General features: G+C 52.2%; 2 protein-coding genes across 5 annotated transcripts in view; one reads left to right on the top strand and one right to left on the bottom strand.

The window, feature by feature from the left end:
• The window catches only part of CNNM2 (cyclin and CBS domain divalent metal cation transport mediator 2), a 114,778-nt gene extending 107,569 nt beyond the window's left edge, over positions 1–7,209 (top strand). The window contains exon 8 of one of the 2 annotated variants that reach the window (XM_082764841.1): positions 288–7,209. In XM_082764841.1, coding sequence (XP_082620967.1) covers positions 288–497 — 210 coding nt within the window. In that variant the 3' untranslated portion in view covers positions 498–7,209. The remainder of the gene's footprint in view (positions 1–287) is intronic. The other variant, XM_082764842.1, reaches the window with a different exon arrangement.
• Positions 7,210–8,358: 1,149 nt separating this feature from the next.
• The window catches only part of NT5C2 (5'-nucleotidase, cytosolic II), a 62,546-nt gene continuing 51,793 nt past the window's right edge, over positions 8,359–19,111 (bottom strand). For 2 of the 3 annotated variants that reach the window (XM_082764562.1, XM_082764563.1), the window contains exons 6-18: positions 18,856–18,947; positions 18,623–18,680; positions 17,119–17,212; positions 16,085–16,138; positions 14,839–14,922; positions 14,158–14,199; positions 13,112–13,219; positions 12,757–12,823; positions 11,955–12,125; positions 11,263–11,314; positions 10,951–11,011; positions 10,240–10,416; positions 8,359–10,037 (exon numbers count right to left, since the gene is read on the bottom strand). In XM_082764562.1, the coding sequence (XP_082620688.1) occupies positions 9,786–10,037; positions 10,240–10,416; positions 10,951–11,011; positions 11,263–11,314; positions 11,955–12,125; positions 12,757–12,823; positions 13,112–13,219; positions 14,158–14,199; positions 14,839–14,922; positions 16,085–16,138; positions 17,119–17,212; positions 18,623–18,680; positions 18,856–18,947 (1,312 nt within the window). In that variant the 3' untranslated portion in view covers positions 8,359–9,785. Of the gene's footprint in view, positions 10,038–10,239; positions 10,417–10,950; positions 11,012–11,262; positions 11,315–11,954; positions 12,126–12,756; positions 12,824–13,111; positions 13,220–14,157; positions 14,200–14,838; positions 14,923–16,084; positions 16,139–16,244; positions 16,354–17,118; positions 17,213–18,622; positions 18,681–18,855; positions 18,948–19,111 lie in introns of those variants that run through there. The other variant, XM_082764564.1, reaches the window with a different exon arrangement.

The following is a 19,111-nucleotide window of genomic DNA, read 5'->3' as shown; positions in this document are numbered from 1 at the left end:
CTCTGTGAGGACTTTTCGAGCCTCTCCCAGAGCTCACTGAAGCAGGGAAAAAGACTGAACTCTGGTTTGGGCCCTAAAAATGTGCATGGTTAGAAGGAAATGGAGGTCTGGTTTAAAAAATCTCTGCACAGGAATAAATCTCTGCACAGGGATGTTTTATAGCAGTGGAGTTGATGCCAGGTAAACCGGGGTTGAAGTGTGCAAGGTACCTCATTTTCCTTTCATGTCCAGCGGAGACACAAAATGTGACTGGCTCTTTTCGTTCCTTCCTTCCGTGCTCGGAGCAGATCTCCAGACAGCAGTACCAAAATGCCCTGATGGCATCCCGGATGGACAAAACACCTCAGTCCTCGGACAGTGAAAACACTAAAATCGAACTGACTCTTACGGAGCTGCATGACGGTTTGCCGGACGAGACAGCAAACCTGCTGAACGAACAGAACTGTGTGACTCACAACAAGCCCAACCACAGTATGCACAGTGAAGGAGCCATCTAGGAGCTGACCTCCCACAACCCACCCATCCCATCTCCTCAGCAGGACCAGCCCTCGCTCCTTCCTGCCTCCTCCCCGAGTGTGAACACCGTTAGTATGTGCTTGCGACACTGTGCTGCATCCAGTGTTCTGAGACCAAAGACTTGTGCGTCCGTTCTGGGAGCAGAAGAGGAAGAAACGGGAAGAAAGGAGCAAAGAGCAAGACAGAGAGAGACTAAAGCCCCAAGTGTACTTTGGGAATGGTGAGCCACCCTTGAGAACAATGAACATACTTCCTGCAAAGCAGAATCATGTTTATTTTTTATCTGTATTTTTGATCCTTGTTGGGTTTTTTCCTCCTCAAACACATATGGAGAAGTTTAAAAGCTGCTCCGGTTATTTTTTCAAGAGAGATCATGTTTTTAAAAAGTATTTTGCAGAGTTTTAAATTGTTTCTGTCCCTCCCCAGCCTCAGATAGGCTCTGTTGTGATTTTGTGAATTGGCTCCAAAGTCCTTAGGCCTCTTTTCACCCCTCTCTGGTCCTTTTTGTTGCCCTGTTGAAGAAGTTAGTAACTGGTACTTGTATGTATTTGTGTCCTAAGAATGAGTAAGCTTCAAGGAAACTCTGGTTTCAGCCACCTGGAGGGTCAAGGGATGAGTATTATTACATTCTCCCAGTTAAGTTTCAGGGAAGGAGGAGCGATTATTTTGGTATTTAACGATCCCTCGAATTTCTGAAGGTTTCTTTGTAAAACGGACAAAAGCATTGTTAACACTTGCCGTTTTGTAACCTCCAAAACCTTTGTGGGTGTTGAAGATGATTCTGGGGGTGGCAGGAGTTAATTAGCAAAACTGCAAGTCTGGTGAAAATGAAAGGCAGGTGTCGTTTTCCGTGCTGACCTAAGGGGGTGGTTTTTCCTTGGAGTTCCTGACAGTGGCATTGTGAAGTCCTGTGTGCACCTGACAACAACGAGCTTTTAAGCACTTGCATGCTGTAGTGGTCTGTGCACCATTACCCAGAGCAGATGTGCAGCCTTTGTTAAATAACACGGAACAGCCCCTCTCCCCCCACCCCCGTGAGATCTCTAGTATTAACACAAAAGATGCTGCTACAGTTATGCCCAAAGTACATCCTCCAGGTGACGGCAAACCTCTGCCAGCGCAAGGATGGGCTCTGCCGAGGAGCTGGGACCATCCTGCCCTCTCCAAGAACTGACCAAACTTTCCAGACGCGAGTGTTTTGCACTTCAGGGATTCGGAGAGGTTTGTTTCCGGGCTCTTCCCAGCCACATTCTTTCCTTTGAGTGGATTCAGTGCATTTCCTTCTCTCTTGCCCCTTTTAACAGCCATTTGAGGGATTACTGTGGTAGCAGAGCAGAGAGCCTCCCACCCAGCTGCCTCGTGCTGGGCAGCAGACACCAATTCCTCCACCTCAAAAACCTGTGTGTGGATGGGGTGGAAGTGAGAGGCACCCCGTGGCGGTTGTGCATCACACATTCCCCGCTCCCACAAATGGATTTTAAATCCTCAAATGAAAAAAAAAAAAAAAAAAAACACAACAAAAATGCTCCCCCCTCCCGATTGTCCCCCCTCCCAGTGCCGTCTCAAACAAAATGTGATACAAGGAGAGAGCGCTGACTCGGGCATCGTGGGTTACGCAGCATTTCCCTTCCCTTCTGTACACCCAGGTCACCTCAGCCGACCCCCAGAGAAGCCCCCAGCCCCAAAAGCAACTGCCAGAGCTCTGTGCCTGCGTGCCTGCCCCGCTCTGGTCAGGGAAGGCACCCTAACACATCCCCACCCTCGGTGCCCGCCGTCTGGCTCGCTGCCTGCTGCCTGGAAAGGTGCAATACCCGCTGCGGGAGATCGGGGCCGGCAGCTCTGGGAACAAAACAGAGCCCCTAAACTCAACTCCTGCGTTAAATTTTATTAACTTTTCCCACCAAAAAGCATCTTCTCAGACTCCAGTCGCGCTCTGCCTGCATCCAGAGCTGAGGGCTCAGCCCTGGCCGGCTGCAGCCCGGCTCCTTCCCAGCGAGCCGCGGGTATTGCACCTTTCTCCCAAGGCGAAGCGGTGAGATGTCGCAGCGTGTGTCCCTGTCTGAGCGCTGTTTATCCAGCGCTGATGAATGTAAAAGTTTGTCGGGAGTGTCTGACGCGGTGGTGAACGCGAGATGCAGTATCTGTGTTGTCAAACCTGCTGCAGGAGGGAAGGCTCGAGCCAAGGCAGCTCCCCCTCGGGGACGAGGCTGCTCGCTAGATCTGACTTCTGCTTCTTACGGCAGGTGATGGATTTGTTTTAGTGTCTGTTTCCATTAAATAATAATAATAAAAAAAAAAAGCCAAAATTTTCCAACCAAAGCCATGTGATCCCAAAGCAAATACCTCCTGCTTCTGCCCGTGCTGCACTGTTCCAAAATTTCCAGGCGATTTTGTGCATGACTGTTTGTCCTCATTCGTACGGATCCAGTAACGGGAAGCGAAACGATTGCCAGAAAAAGAGTTGCTTATGGATGTGTTTCAGATGGAAAACACGTACCTGCCCCGGAGGGGTTAGGAGCTGCTACTACTAATTAGCTTGAAGAGCAAGGCTTGGTCCTCTCCGCGGAGGGGAAAGCATCCCGTCTCCCTGTTCTCAGGGTATTTGCAGTTTTACTGTTTAACAAATGCCAGGGGCTCCCTGCCCTGGTGCCGGGAGCCAACACACACAGAGGAGTCCCACGCCCAGCTCAGGATGGCTGCTGAGGCTCCGGACGGTGTTTGCAGAGGCAGAGGTGGAAACGCCCCGGGCTGTGGGGCCGTGCCCGTGCTGGGGGGCCGCTTCCCCTGGCTCGCCGCTGGCCTTCAGGTGGGCTCGGATCCGTGCCACGTCCCCGCAGCATCAGGGTGGCGCGGGGCACCAGCGGGGGGCTTTGGGAGCTGTTGGACTTGACCTCAGACCTTGGCAAGGCTTTGACTCGTAGAAAGGATACTGCATCTTCCCGTGTCGGCCCCCGCTGCCCGCCGCCTTCCCCTGCCCCCTCGGCCTCCCGGCGCGGGCAGGGGGGCGGCCGGCGGCCCGACGGCCTGGGGAGGGCACCTAGCCATGGTTTCTACTGTCAATACAATTTTGCACAAGAGTTCTTTGAAAGTGACGTTTTAAACACTAATATCTTCAATGCACAACTGTGAATTATAACTTTTACACTCCTGTTGGTTGAATTTCCTTTAAATGAAATGAACCCGAATCTGTTGTAACTATGATTTATTATTATTATTATTTTTTTTTAAAATTCTGTGTATTGCCAAATCTTTGTAAAGAGTGAAGGAATGTTCTTGCTTTCCAATGAGAATCTTTCTCCAAACGAGACTGGCTCTGGTGACGTGGAGATGCTACGAAGCACACTAGCTGAGCGGAGAGGGGCTCGGGTGGGCTTAGCAAAGCAGCCTCATCCCCTCTGCAGACCCCGGAGCTGACCGAGCGCTGTCTGTCCGTCCCCTCCGTCTCCTCCCTCAAAGCACAGGAGCTCAGGACGGGGCGTCCCAGCAGGGTGAGGAGCAGAGAAAGGGTGCCAGCAGGGCAGGAGGTGCTGCGCCCCGTGGTGTGGGTCTTCCCCGTGCTTTCCTCTCCTGTTCCCAGCTGTAGCCTTGCTCCTCTCACCCCCTTTTTGCCCCCCGACACACACACACGTCCTGCTCCAGGCCCTGTCTGACACCGGGACCTGCACGGGGCAGCAGGAGCTGGGAGCTCTGTGCCAGGGGACATGGCTGGGGTGAGGCTTGCAGGTCCTGGGCTTGTTTCAAGAGGGGTCAGCTGCTCCAGGTCCGTTCCTCCTTCCTTCTATCCTTACCGCAGGGTTATTATTGTATATTTTTGTCTTCTTTTCTTTAAGTGCCTTTTTGTGCAGGTGGAGCTGGCAAGAGCAGGGGTCTCAGGACGTGCCCTGTGCGCTCACCCCAGACCTGGAGGCAGCCCGGGGGGAGCGGGGGGAGCTGCCCGTGATGACCTGCGGACGTCGCCCCTTGGTGCTCCTCAGCCTTCAGGGCCCAGCTCAGGCTGGGGCGCCGTTTTGGCACTGCCGGCGTTGGGCTCTGGCTCAGTTCAGCTCAGAGGGAAGAAAACCAAAGAGGCAGCTGCGTGCGAGGGGCAGCGGGGGTGCTTCCCGTGATCTCCGTGGAGCCCAGCCCAGGGCTGTGGGTGCGGATGGCAAGGAGCAGCGCTGTCTCCTCGCGAGCATCCCGTGTAAGTACCCTGCATCGTGGGGAGCACGGCCACATCCTCCGGGAGCAGCTGGGACACGCATCGCCCTCGTGCTGAACTAGGCTATCCATAGAAATGGTTCCCATGTGAAAGCTGTACGTGGTTTATCTGCTAATACACACGTCTGTGGTTTTAAAACCAGTACCAGCTGTCGAGTTACCCAGGGTCTGGATTACCAGGAGAAAAGCAGGGCTGGTGGGAGGGGAGCGATGCCGCAAGGTGTCCGACCGGCCTCAACGCGGTCCTGCCCGTGCTCTGTACACAGCCACACATGGAGCAGGAACCCAGCAGGTGCTGAGAGGCTCAGTGTGCCACGGACACGGGCTTGCTGCACGTCCCGCTGCCCTGGCTTCACAGCGGGGCTCTAAACAGACCCAAAGAAGCGCCCGGCCCCTGGATACCGAGGGTTGGTCTGTCCCAGCAACGGAATGAGAAGCTGAACGAGCGTGACTGCCACCAGGCATCTTCTCACGGCACAGAGGAGAGAGCAGCCTTCATCCTGACCTGGCCAGCAGCGGGGACGAGCTCTGCACCGCGGGCTGGGAAGCTGCCCCCACCCCTGCCCTCCTCTCACAGCTGGTCTGAGGGGTGCAGGTCTCGTTGCTGTGGTCCCTGCAGCCTCGTTCCTGTGGCTCCATGGCATGGGGGAGTTGGATGCTTCCCACAGAGCCCCCCAGTCCTGCTCGGTGTCTTGCTGTAGTCCCGGAGCCTGGCTTCGTGCTGGGTGTGTTCCTCTGCCTGTAGCTTCACAGCCACGTCCTCGAGGCGGTGTCCGAGCAAGGGGATGCTGTTGATGCAGGTGCCAAGCGGTGCGGTGCAGCGTTTCGGTCTGGTTTGCCTTCTTGCTGTTCTGTTAGGGGCTGGCTGCTGACCTGGGGAGGCTGCTGCATTCCCCAGGAGAAAGCCTGGGCTGTCAGGTTGTCCCAGCGCCGAGCTGAGGGAAGGGAAAGAGAAGGGAAGAGAAGGGGGTGCTGGCACGGTACAGGTGGCGGAGGAGGTTTCACAGGTCAGTAGCACCAAACTATCAAAGCGACGATGTTCTCGTTAGCCTCAGGTCAGACCGAAATGGTTCTGCACCAAGATCAGGTACGAAGGGTCTGGCTGCATCTGAACGAGAGGTGCAGAGCCTGTTGTAGAGCCTGGCTTCAGGTTTTGCTGCTGGGAGCCAGGCAAGTGCCTGAGATGGGCAGAGGCTGCAGGCGGCTCCATGCTCAAGAGGTGGCTCGGCTTTTTTGTCTTTTCTCCTCCTGGAGGCAGGCTAGGAGTTGGCTGAGGAGCAGGGTTTGTTGGGGAGGAAAGGCTCGTCACAGCAGTAGGGCTTGGTGGCACAGTCTAGTGTAACATTTCAGCTGTCTGGAGGACACAGAGCTTTATGAAAGGAAGGCGTTAACCTCTGGTGATCACCGTTGTACCAAATGCTTCCAAATTCAAGTGAGAAACTTCTAGGTGTCAGACGAATAGCCTGCACCATAGGCCTTCAGTTGGAAGTGCCAATACTGACGGAAGCCTTCTGGTTTCTTCCAAAGATCAGCGTGGGCATGTGGCGGGGCTCTCGGTGAGCTCCTCTGTGCACAGCAGCATCAGGCTGGCGCAATTCCTGCTCTCAAGCCCCATTTCAGCCCGTGGGCTTTGACCTTCTGGCCTTCACACTGGGCAGAGCCGCTTCCTGCACTGCTGCTGTCACCTGGGTTGTAGCCACCTCGCCCCTGGTCCCACTTTGCTGTGGTTTGCAGGAGGGCAAGAGCAGGAGGCGCAGCCGGTCAGGAGCTGGCGATGCTGGAGATCAAAGCTCAGAAACTGAATCACCGGGCAGACACCTGGGTGCCAAACACACTGAGTCTGAAAACCCAAATACTCGAGAACACGGCCCTGCGGGTCTCTGCAACCGGTGGGCTCTGAACCCAAACCTTTCTCCTCCATCAGAGCCTTCCCAAAAACCTGTGCCCGGGCTGTGCAGCTCCTCCTGGCTCCATCCACTCACCCTTTGTGTCCCCCTCCTCTCCCAGCTTTGCGCTCACCCGCGGCACTGCGTCCAGCCCCGCTCAGCTGCCCGCCCGAGGTCCCTGCCCCGTGTCTGTCGCCCACCACCCCAGTCCCTGCCCGTTGTATCATATTGTACATGACGCCGGGGTGCCCGCATTGTAGTGTTCCGACTGCAGTATTTCCTTCTGTGTACATAAACCCAAGGAAGCACAGCCGAGCTCGTGAATGCAGTGTGTACGTTTCAGATACTGATTGTCATACGAACGGATTTTATAATTATTCGAATTTTGTTGTAGATTTCCAAGCTTTCCTATTTATTTTGTACCAGATTTATCTGTATATTTTGTGATTTTGTTGAAAAGCATTTTGTTTATTTCTATTCTTTTTAGATAAATGATTTTTTTTTTCTGTTGGACATTCCAGTTTATGCCTTTTTCCCTCCTCCACGCTCCCCCCTCCTTTCCAAGGGACGCCTTTCGGCACGCGGGTGGTGGGGCTGATGCCGCTGAACGTGGACCCAGCTCTCCGCAGACCTTTTGCCTCCTCTGCAGTTGTCGAGAGCCGCGGCGAGGCCGGACCCCGTTCCCCGCAGAGCCAGGGCTTGCTCTTTGCGCTGGTGGGTGTGACTTGTGCAGTCAGGGGGCCCCTGGTGGTGGCCGGGAGCTGGGGAGGTGGTGGCAGTGGCAAGCAGCTGATGTCCTTCCTGAAGTGCTCCCTCAAGGGCGCTGGCCTCCTTCTTCCACTAATGCACAGCCCTTCCTTACACCCTGCTCGCCATACAGCACGGTTGGTTCTCGCCGCGCTCTGCCCGCTGCTTTCCCACCAGCGAGCGAGGGGCAAATATTTTCCATTGCTGCCGCCTCGCCGAGTCCTCGCCGGGAGCCGGGCAGCGAGCTATTTGTGGGACCGTGGAGGCAGGAGGAATGCGCGGAGCCCCCCGCACCGCCCTTCCCGCAGCCTCCCAGCTGCTGAGCTAGAGCTTGAAAAATTTGGGCGGCTCTACTTGGCGAAAGGAGGGATAAACTTAGCAAATCCCAGCATGGCCTTTGGCCAGAGGGCTGGGGAACGGCTCCTGCAAACCCCTCCTGCAGCCGGGCCAGGGGGCTGAGTTGGCTCAGCTGAGGCTGCTCACTGCAATCCAGCCCCAAAAGCAAGGGGCCGGGCATCCAGTGCTGGGTTTGGGGCTGTTAGCAATCACCGAAGTGTTACGGGCTCTTAACTGCTGGCCACTCTCTGTGGCCACATTTTGCTGCTTTTCTGGTTGGGCTCTGGGTACCAAATCCCCTTTGGTGGTGGCTCTCATGGCCCTAATGCTGGGGACGCCCGGGTTACAGCAGCGTGCCGACCCCAGTGCTGTCCCCACGGGGGTACCAGCAGCCCTTGGCTGTGTGCTGTTGCCTAGCTGGTGCCCCTGCTGTGCCAGCACTGATTGTCCCCAGGTTCCTCTGTGTTTAATCAGGTCTGCACGCCCTCTCACCCACCCCTGCGCAGCTGATGGGGGTAACACCGACCTTATTTCCCCCTTCCTTCCTGCTCAACCAGACCAACCCCTGCAGCCAGGCTCGCTGCCACTTCCCAGGGAGGTTTGTGTTTTTTTTCCCCTCCCGACCCTCCCTACCACCCCCCGCACAGCCCTCGGCGCACCACAAAGCGCCCAACGCTTCTTAGAAACATCAAGATTTATTGACTTGAAAACTGCCACTTCAGCAGCAGCATTTCCTGCTCAGATGGTGGTGTGTACTTTGTTTATTTTCTCCTAAGGTATTTTAAAATGGAAAAAAAAAAAAAAGAAAAAAAGAAAAAAAAAAAAAAGAAAGAAAAAGATTAAATGCATTTATGGTACTGAAACAACAGTCGAATTCGTTACAAGAGGGCCCCCGCTGTAATCCCTTCAGACGCGAACGGCGCAGGCTGGAGCAAGGGAGGCTGCACCCAGGACACAGAGGAAAGCCACCGGGAGCTGCCCTGTCCCTGCAGCATCCCCGGGCTGGCTCAGGGCTCCCTGTGCTGAGCTCCTGCGTGCTCCGTGCCAGCTCAAAGGCAAAGCCTGCGGGACGGGAGCGTCCTGGCTCGCACCACGGGGCTGGCCCTGCGGCGTGTGCTCGCTCCTGGCTTAGGGCAGGCACCCGTGGCCCGCAGCACCCTAAAAACAGGCCCTTTCGCTCCAGATGGTGGCTGGTTTTGTCTTTGGGATGCTTCGCCTTCTTAAAGCTGAGCAGACAGGAAGGTCGGTAACAGGCAGTGAGGAAAACAAGCTAACGTAGCTAACGTAAGGCTAAAGCTGCGAGCTGCTGGGTTAATATTTCCTGGTGAAACTACAGAAGGAGTTGAGGACAGTGTGCGGCTCAGCTGCTGGAGGGACGCGCTGGAAGTCATGCATCACATGCCAACGATGAAAGAAAGCTCTGAAACACGGGGAGGGGATAACAAGCGCCTACAAGCCGGAACGTGTACAGCTGCAGCTGTGCAAGTGAGAGCCGGAATCCCACCGCTGTGACGGACGGAGGAATCGAACCACTTACATGGAGAAACTCACACCAAGCAGAGGGTGAACGCAGAGCTGGAAGCCACGGCAGCGCCGCGGCCAGCAGGAGGGCGGTGGTTGTAACACAGAAGAAGAGAGGTAAGGGCAGCAACCCCAGGGGCAGGAGGATTTGGATCGTTTTGTCTCCTGCAGGGCCCAGCACATCCCTGCCTCCTTCACAGTGAATGTAACAAATGGCAAAAACCGTTTACAGGACACCGTTCAAATGAAAATCAAATGGAACACATCGTGGGAGAGGGAAAAACCATGCAGCATCCCCAAAGGAAACGGGAGCAGCATTACAGCACAGGCAGGCAGTCCGATCTGAATGCACCACCCAGGCAGAATCCTTCGTCTTTTTGAACCGTCTGCAAAACTGAAAACAAGGGTCTCCTCCTGATTAGTGTTAATTTGTTAAAAGTTTTCCGGACACTTTCAAAATGTGCCTTTTGCAAGAATCACACCCCCCCAAACCCATCACCCCAAGGGCCCCCACATAGGAATCTGCTCCTGATCACTGCTAGAGTCACGGTTTGTCTTCAGAGATGCTTTGCTTTTTCCTTCTTATTCCTCTTCCTCCTCTTCTTCCTCCTCCTCCTCTTCCTCGTCGTCATCTTCGTCGTGGCAGTGTGTGATTTCCTGAGGTGCCTGGGGGAAGAGGTTGGGCGGTTTGATCTCGCTGATGGAGCGGGTGAGCTGGTGCCGCTTGTAGTCGGAATCTTTAAAATCCACTGAGGTGCGATTGCGCGTGGCCATGGGCGACTCCTTCTCGTTGATGTCAACGTGCGTGTGCTCTACCGTGGACTCGTGTGGCATCTACACCCGGAGGAGAGAGAGGAGATGGTGAGGGGAGTCCCTGTCCTAGGGCACCTCCCTGAAGACAGCCAGAGAACAAACCCCAGAACTTGCTTTCCGGGCCCACCAGACGCCACCCGGCCCTCCAGGTGCCTTCCCCTGGCTCGTGGAAGCCAGGCAGAGGCTGCAGGCCCCGCGGGGATCCCCCGGCTCTGCCACTCACCAGGACGTGCGCGGCTCTGAAGAGGTAGCTGAAGGGGTAGTAGAGGAGGTTGATGAAGGAGGCCGCGTAGAGGTCGGCGTAGCGCATCACCTGGCTGGCAAACAGCGTCTGCCGGGAGCCGCTGCGGAACAGGCTGCCCATCATCCCGTAGCACATGTCCATGTCGTGGGTCACTTTCTACGAGCAAAGGGCAGGTTAGATCCCGGCCGGGCACGCGGCAGCGCAGCCCCACGGCAACACAGAGGGCTGGGGGCGAGGTGAGATCGGCAAGGATCTCCTGCGAGGCTTCCCGTGCTCGCATCCCGAGGCCCAAGAGCACGGCCCCAGCTACCAGAGGGGAGGGAGACGCGGAATCAGAGCCAGCCCCTGCCCCAGGCTGTGACCCCGCAGGCAGGGCTGGCTGGACCAGAGGCTACGGCCCCTCCACGCCTGTTTTTCTCTTCACCCCGCTCTGCGGCACCGAGCACCGTCAGCTGGTGCTACGTACACGAGGAAGGAGACCACGTTCCAGACCAGGCTGCCTTTCAGGAGTGCCAGTGACACCAGTGAGCTGGGGAGCTCCTCCGTTTGCGTCCACAGACGGAATGGCTTTGCCAAGCCTGCCGTGCCCACCCGAAGGCAGAGCAAAGCATTTCAGGGCTGAGCAGTGGGTCGGGTTGTCGAGCCCTTTTAGGATCCAAAAGGATGAAAAGGGATTTTTATGGTTGGTACCTTAATGCGTCTCTGGATGGAGCTGATGTCAGGGCGTTCATTGCTGCTACTGTCCAGATGCCTAGTTACAGGCGAGAAGGTAAATACACGGTGTGAAAAGCCTTTCAGAACCAGATGTTGTGGGATGGGGGCTCGGGGGAGGGAGGCTGGTCTGGAGGGGGAGGTTGGTCTCACGGGAAGAACCCAGGCCTGAGCCAAAGCCCCGGCAGCAGCGCCGCCAACCCAACCCCAAGGGTTTGTCACAGCCGCTCCTTAGCTGTCGCTAGGCTGGGAGAGGCAGCAGGAAAAAGTTGTCAGTGGTTGAGCACTCACTTGTATAGCTCGGCCAAGAAAATGTCCAGGCTCTGCAGCTCTTCAAAAAGGGCTGGATAATCCGGAAAAGAAAGGGGAACAAGGTAAGTTTAAATCGCTGAAGGGCTGCAAGCACACCCGCCATCCTGCCCGTTGCTGCTTTCGTTTCTGAGGTTGAACATTCCCAGCCCGCACAGAAACCTCCCTACTAGCCACGGGGCAACCTGCACAACCCCCAGAGCTACCTACGCACCGAAGGGCAAACCTGGGAGAAAAGCAGTGGTGCTGGAGGATGGGAAGCACGCGGTGCTTTGGCAGCAGAGAAAGTGGGAGGAAGGAAAAGGAAACAGCTGCTGAGCAGGGATTCCCTGCGGACGGGAGAGCTGTCAGGGCTCAGGCACTGCAGGGACAATAACCTGGGCGTCTCGCTCAGCACGGACAGAGGGAGAGGAGTTTTGGGGGCCGGGTTATGGATGAAAAACAGCTCAACCCCACCCAGCAGCAGCTTCTCCCCCAGCCAAGGCTTGGCTGCTGATGGGCCAGAGGCAAGGGAAAGGCCTGGGACCCTGCCGGCAGCTCACGGGGAGCTGCCCAGCTCCTGCCACCACCACCCCACCCCCGGGAGAAGGCCGAGGGGACAGAAGGGTATGGGAGAGAGGCGGCGAGCTGGGGTGCTCTCTCTCTCCCCTGCACTCCCCTGCCCGGCTGCTGACCGCTTTTGTCAGTCCAGACGTGCAGCTCCTGTGCCAGCTCGGGGATCACCAGGAAGGTCCTCCAGCCCTGGCGCTTCTTGGATTTGAGGATGTCCCCAAAGATGTGGTCTCCGATGTACAAAATATCCTTCCCTTTGGCCCCCAGCAGGTCGCAGACTGTGTCTGAGGAGCCTGAGAGATGAAGAACAGGGTGACTCAGATCAGGGAGCCAGATAAAAATGCGTGGCTCATTTCAGAGGGCCAGGGTTAGGGATGCAGCCAGTCCATTTTCCTTCCAGAAACCTCCACTGCTGTAAGTGTAACTCCCCACTGGGCCCTGGCAGCACAGGCACACTGCCCACCCACACGGGAGTTCACCCAGGGCAGTTTTGCCCTTACAGGGATATCCAGCAGCTGAAGGGCCTTGCTGCCTCCCACCCTGTGTGACAATGATGGAGCCCTGGGCATCACGGACAGCCCTGAGCATCCATCTGCTGCCCTTCCTGCGCCAGGAGCTGCGTGATGGCAGCACAGTGAGGACAGCTGGGCACGCTGTGCTGGGCCAGCTGCAGCTCTCCCCACTACAAGCCCTGCAGAGGCATTTCCCAGACCCTTCCTGGCAAGGAAGAAGAGGGCACTAGAGGAACAGGTCCACTTCTCTGCTCTGTGGAGCAGTGGTGATAGTTTCTGGTGCATTGTGCAAAAGGCACACAGCACAACGTGTTTTGGGAAACAGCCTCGCCTAACGCCTGGCATGAAGTGGATGAAGGCCACTAGGGCACGTCAGAGCCGTTTCACAGGACAAGAAGTGTTCTTGCCTCACCTCCAGAGTACACGATGCCATGCTGCAGTGGGCCAGTGTAGGTACCAATCTTCAGCTTCCCGGTCACCTGGGGAAGGAGACAGTGCCTTAGTGAGGAACAGCTGGTGCTCTGGGTTTTTTATGTCCTACCACTTCTTTACTTTGTGTTTCTCCCTCTCTTTCTCGCTCCCAGGCAGCCTAGTGGTGGTTTTCCACCTTTGTTCCCTACTGACACCTGCAGTACCTTATCATCATGTTTGCTTGTGAACCACAGAGAAGCCAGCCTGGCATTTCTAGGACAAGTCCATCCCGTTCCCACTCACAGACCCCGCATGAGCCCTTCCAGCCACAGAGGTACCCTCCGTGTGGTGCTCACCGTGTCCACCTGCCGCAACACGGTGCCCTCCCCAAAGAAGAGGGGTTTTCGGGCATCCACCAGGATCAGGTCGAAGTAGGACTGCCACGGCCGATGGGCACTCCCAGGCTGCAAAGGCAAAAACAAAACTCGGAATCACGCACAACACAAACACAAATTCCACAGGGAATTTAACTGGAGCATCAGTGCCCACAGCCACAATCCTATTACACTGCTGGTCCATCAAAGGCTCTGATTCCCCCGTTCTTGCCTCTGTGGCAGGCCACTGGGTTGCCATCCCCTAAAGCACCCCCTTTTGTGGCAAACCCAGCCCAACCCAGCTAGCAGTGAAGACTGAGGACACAGTGTGAGAAACGACACTGGGCATTCATGAGTCTTTTTTGCTCCATGCTTCCACTCCTTCTGACATCAAGACCACAGCAAGGAGTTTTTGCTGCTATCAGTTGTGATTTTCCATGTTCTGAAAATTTTTCCCGTAGTCTTCTATCTTCAAAGCACAGCGTGGAAATAATTCTTTTGAGTATGAGATGGTCTCCCCATGAGATGCTGAGAAAGCAGCAGAACTTCAGCTCATAAGCCTCTCTCCAAAAGTTGCAGGGATGAGTATTACCTCAGAAAACCAGGAAACGCTTAATGTATTTTTGGAACTACTGTAGTTGAGGCAAAATTAGGCCTGAAATGTTTCTGCTGTTTTATAAAAACTCCTTTCCATCTTTTTTTTTTTTTTTTTTTTACAACATCTAAAATATTCTGCAAGGTCAGTAAGAAATCTGGCTGTAAAATGCCACAGTTAAAATGAGTTACCACTGAAATAATGTTATCATTAACGCAGATTATTGTTTGAGACCAGATGATGCCTCCTTTCTCTGTTATATTGTATTTGCTTTGATCCTATTCAGATAGGACACTAAACAGCAAGCGTATTTTAACCAGATTAAAGCAACTAATCCCATGCAGCTGATGAAGCAGGATTAAAAAGCTTTCCAGCTACACAGATAATTAGGCACATCAATTCCTATTGGAACTGCGGTCCAGAAATCACATACCTTTGGTCCATGCGGAAAGTCAAACAAGTAAGTCATAATTTTCTGAAAGACAGAAAGAAAACATTCAAAGATGTAGTTTTATGCAGCTTATAAAAACACAGCTCTGCTTTTAGCTTTTCAGGCTACAGAATTTTGTTTTCAGGATTTGTAGGAAAATCAGCATAAGGTTTGGTGACAAAATGAACGGATGGACCTTACAGTGAAGGGAGTTAAAACAGACGTTTTCATACTCAAAGAACGTATTTGTCTCAGGAATCTGCACATTGCTTCAGATGCATCTGGCAGTGCTTTATAATGCCATAATTCTTTGGTCTAGCAGCGCTGCAGCATCCTGACATTTGCCAGGGGTCTAAGGAACACCCTTGATGCCAGCAGCACACAGCACTTCCCTCAGTGGCTCTTGGAGCTCTCCAGGATCGTGGGTTAGGTGACCTCTCTGCACTCACAACTGTCTCACTTGCAAAAGAAGTCTTGCATTTTAAAGCCCATGCTAGGTCAGCAACGGAAGCAGGGCTATAAAAGACAAGTCTCAAGACCTAATCTGCATTCACCACCAGACCATCCTAGCTCAGAAAGCACCCAATTCCCTGCCAGAAGATGTCCTCCCACAACCCACACAATGAATAGCTGGCTTTAGTTTATTCCCTTACATCCCAACACCCCAATCCAAGCAGCACTTACATCTGTGTACTTGTAGTCGCTGTTTGTGACCAGGAACACCTTTCCGACCTCATTCATGCGGCTGAGCAGCAGTGGCAGCTTCCCCTGCAAGGCAGGGGGCAGAGGAGTCAGACAGAGATACATCAGAGGCAAAACACTGCTCAGCTACGATCCCACCAGATGAAACTAGGCAAATCAAATCAACAAGCACAGAAACCCACAGGTTTTGCGCTGGCCAGAGAGCCAGGAAAGCTGCTGGTCCACGTAATGCCTCCAGAGCATGGCCCAGGGGAGGGAAATGGCTCAGCAGGGCTGCGGTGCCTTTGCCATGCCGGTGCCAGGCACCCCGTGCTGCTGCCAGCACTCTGCAGCCCCCCTCCAGCTCCAAGTCCCGTCCTGAAACGGGCCCAGAGGCAGGTGAAATCTGAGCTCGCACGAGCCCCAAGTTGAAGTATATTGTAATTCTGACCTCAAACTAGGGAGAATTTATTCCTGGAGCTATTTTTATTGAATCATAAATCTCAGACTGTTTCCAGAGTGGCTGATTACCTCACAGGACGGTTTCCTAAGAATTTTGCAGGCATGTAACTGGGAACAAGGTTAAGTGCTTGGAAGTGATATGCTACCACCACAGGAAGAGCCCACAGAGATCTTTTAAACTAAAGAATAATTATAACATAACTGGCCCAGAGGGGCCCTGAGCACTGCAGAGAGGGCAAGAGTAAGGGAACCGCAGGAGCTCGTTCAGCTAGATGTGCTGAGCACACATTTTGGAGTTTCAGGAGACTGAGCACTGCTGAGACTTTCAGGATCTTTCCCTCAAAGCTTCATTATAAAATGTGTGTGACGCTTTTCTGGATGGCTAAGGAGTGCTTCTGTCTAAAAGATGCTCCTCTGTTACTTTTTAAAACGAGGTCTGCAGCAGAGGATTGCCTAGGCAGAGAAAACACGGGCAGGGAACACAGCTGCTTTCACTGTCAAAAGAAACAACAGCAGCCTTGCCAGCATATTCACCTGTGTCCCAGCTAACGTTTCCTCTGCCTTTTATATTTTACGTAAAAACGCGCGCGCGAGTACGAAATCACGTGGATCACTGGCTCAGAATAAAGGCTGCGTGCGAACCTTCCACTTTGTCGTTGGTTATTACAATAGAAGTCACAGCGTTATCTGTTCTGTGACTTAGTAAAGCAAATCAGCATATTTATTTCTTGCCTGCTCACTCAGTACAGAGTGTCACGTAGCACAAGTAAAGGAACTTCGCACTTACATCTTTCACCACGTACTTTTCCAGATTCTCAAGGGTCTTTTCCTTGAGCGATCCCTGAAATAGAAACAACAGAGCCCAGTGAGGTGACGGAAACATATGATGTAAGAGACATCAAAGCAATGCCAACTTTCACACTTCAAAATGCTGTGAAAGTACAAACCAGGGCGAATCTGAACCAGTGACTCTAGAGATGAGAGGCTTTGAGTAGCAGGGACCATCACAAACTCTGTGATCCATCGATTCCCTCACCATGGTAAATAATCCACTTCAACAGCATTTTAACCCTTTCAGAAGGGAATACAATAGAAACAAACAAAAAATAGATTTGCCATACCAAACAAGACAGTCAACGACCTGTCTCCACCACTGACCATAATGCTTTACTCAAAGGCCAACTCCAACATGTATCACACAACACTGCATAAGGAAAGAAGAATAGATTCCCGACGTCTGCATGACTCAAAACAACCCCCACAAGTACAACTGTGAGCACAATTCTCCTGTGACAGCTCTCCATCCCACCCCAACAGACCTCTTGGTTGAGGAAGAACAACAAAATCGGGTCTTTAATGAGGTGTTAGTGCTCCCAAAATCTATATTCTAAATTTCTGCACAAGTGTGCTGAAAAGGTGAATTCCTCTCTGATGAATTGTTTCATGCAGGTGCCTTTCAGACAACATATGGTAATACCAATATAATCTAATTACAGAAAAACTGTTATTTTGAAAAATTACAACAACATACAAGTTGTGGGCTGTAAGTTCAAGTATCCTCATGGCACCATGTTCTAAAACCCACAAATTACAGTAAGGAAACAGAATCTGGGCACAATGAAAGGAATAGGAAGGCAGCACAGATACCCTCCAATGCCAGAGATCTCGACTTACTCACATAAAACTGCTATTTATTATTTGCTCGCTAGGTGGCAAAGCAGGGCTCTTGCCCAAAATTGGATTAACATTTTAACTAAAGAGTTACAAACCAGTCCCTCTGACTCATTTTTGACTACAGATGTCTCAAGTTCTTGCAATCACCTTGTAATGAACCCAGTCAACAGCATCTCTGACATCTTGGAACATGCTCCTGAAGGACATGAAGAGGTCTCCATCTTTAAACCCTGTTTCACAGCTGTGGGGAGAAAGGAGAGGTTGTAGCAGACAGTTGGAGCAGGTGAGAAACAAGTGGTGTGGGAGCCAGGAACATGCCAAGGAGAGAGAGGATTCAAAATGCTGTTTGAAGCTTGCATTTTTATCTTACCATAATGGTTTCTTATCGACTCCTTTACTGCAGCTCAGACTTGAAAGAGGGTACAACCAGTTTTTTAACAGGATCTGCATATTACCCAATAATGCTTCATTAAAATTTTAGGATGTGAGCTTCTAACTCCTGGCCTGTGACTTCACAGCGGTACTACAGCTTTCTACGACTGCAACTCTTATTTCTCCCACACAGTAATACAAGAAGAAAAAAGCGTAATTAAATGCACGAACCATTTCCACTTTAACAGAGTGGAAGACTGGGAGTGTGCAGTTTGCAGCATTTAACAGAAGACAAATGGTACAGAGAAAGTAAGCAGAGTGCTGCTTTTTCTCCCATTTTGTAACAGCAAAAAACGGTGTGCTACAGAAGTCAACTAAATGTAATAGTGCTGAGTGGAGGATTACTCCACTGATTTAGTCAACTAAATGTAATAGTGCTTGTTAAAAAGTCTGAGTTAACATGAGAAGTTTCCTCTGCAAGACACCATGGAGGCTGAGAGTTTCCATCAGAAGATATCAAGGAGGATTAAACAGAGCTGTATTTATTATGAGAGAAGTCATCTACTGTATGATTAATATACTATATATACATCTAATCAATGCCTATCCTGAGATAGGATGTTTCACCTGATGGAGGTTCTTCTGCTCCCAGGTAAAATCCCATTCAACCTTTACCTTCCAGGCACACAATATGTAGAGATCACCTACCACGAGTCAGAAGCACAGCAGCACTCAGACTTGCCACTTCAAACCGCAGCTTGTTTATGCCCATACTTATTTAAAAGCTAGGACAATACTTGTGTTGTACCAACAGACTTCTAAACTACACTGTGTCTGAATATTTCACTTTTGATTGAACTAAATCCTTGATTATGACATGAGAAACTTGTGATAAGTGGCTGAGGAAATTTGGCCTTTCAGTTCAAACATGGATCCAAAGGACATGGGTAGAAAATGAGCTGTCTGCTGGCTGTAATCACCTTTTAATACATACGTGGTCTTAGGAGCTGCCCCAAAAACCGGTGTCAGGCAGTAAGTAGAGTGACACAGGTATGCCTTATGAAGGAGACTCTCGTAACCAGTCTCTGCTGTACACACAGCATCTCATCAGCACTAAATTCTCTTAATATCAAAAGATAAGAGGCCTGAACCCCACTGAAACCACCTGAAAGGCCTCCAGTGATAATTAACAGCAGTTGCATCTGTGTTGTGCTGTATTGCATTTTATAATAACCATCTCACTGCATTAGCAGCACATCTAAGCAGAGGGGACACATACCTAGTGTACCGGTCACAGTTAGTAAAGAAATCCACTAGGCAAGCCAAAAGGTAGGTCTCTGCAAAGAAACAAAGCAAGGTTTTAAAACAAGGATAACACCATGTATCCAGCTAACTCTGGGCACTGTGCCTGAACGAAAAAAAATATTGAAAAAAAAAATCCAAACAGTTGAGTAAGACATCAGCAAAGCTTTACTGGCTTCAAGGATACAGAAACAGTCACACGGGACTCACCTGGTAGATTGAACAACGTGTTCAGAATGTAAAACCTGTCCGTGTCATCCCTCTGGATAAATTTGTTTGGGTATTGTTCCCGTGTTTCAGGCCTGAGAACAGATAAGGTGGAGAAGGATGAAAAAAATATGAAGGATACGATATGCTGCCCTGCACAGTATGCGTGCAGCAGGGTCCATTAACTGCAGTCTGCTGTGCTTTGATCAACACCCTGCTTTCCCATGTGTTTTTTAGTGGTGTGAGAGCAAAGCTGCAC

The sequence above is a fragment of the Aythya marila genome (assembly GCF_965140915.1).
Source record: "Aythya marila genome assembly, chromosome: 7".
NCBI lineage: Eukaryota > Metazoa > Chordata > Aves > Anseriformes > Anatidae > Aythya > Aythya marila.
The sequence above is the reverse complement of the archived record's forward strand: the minus strand, read 5'-3'. Positions and strand labels throughout refer to the sequence as shown.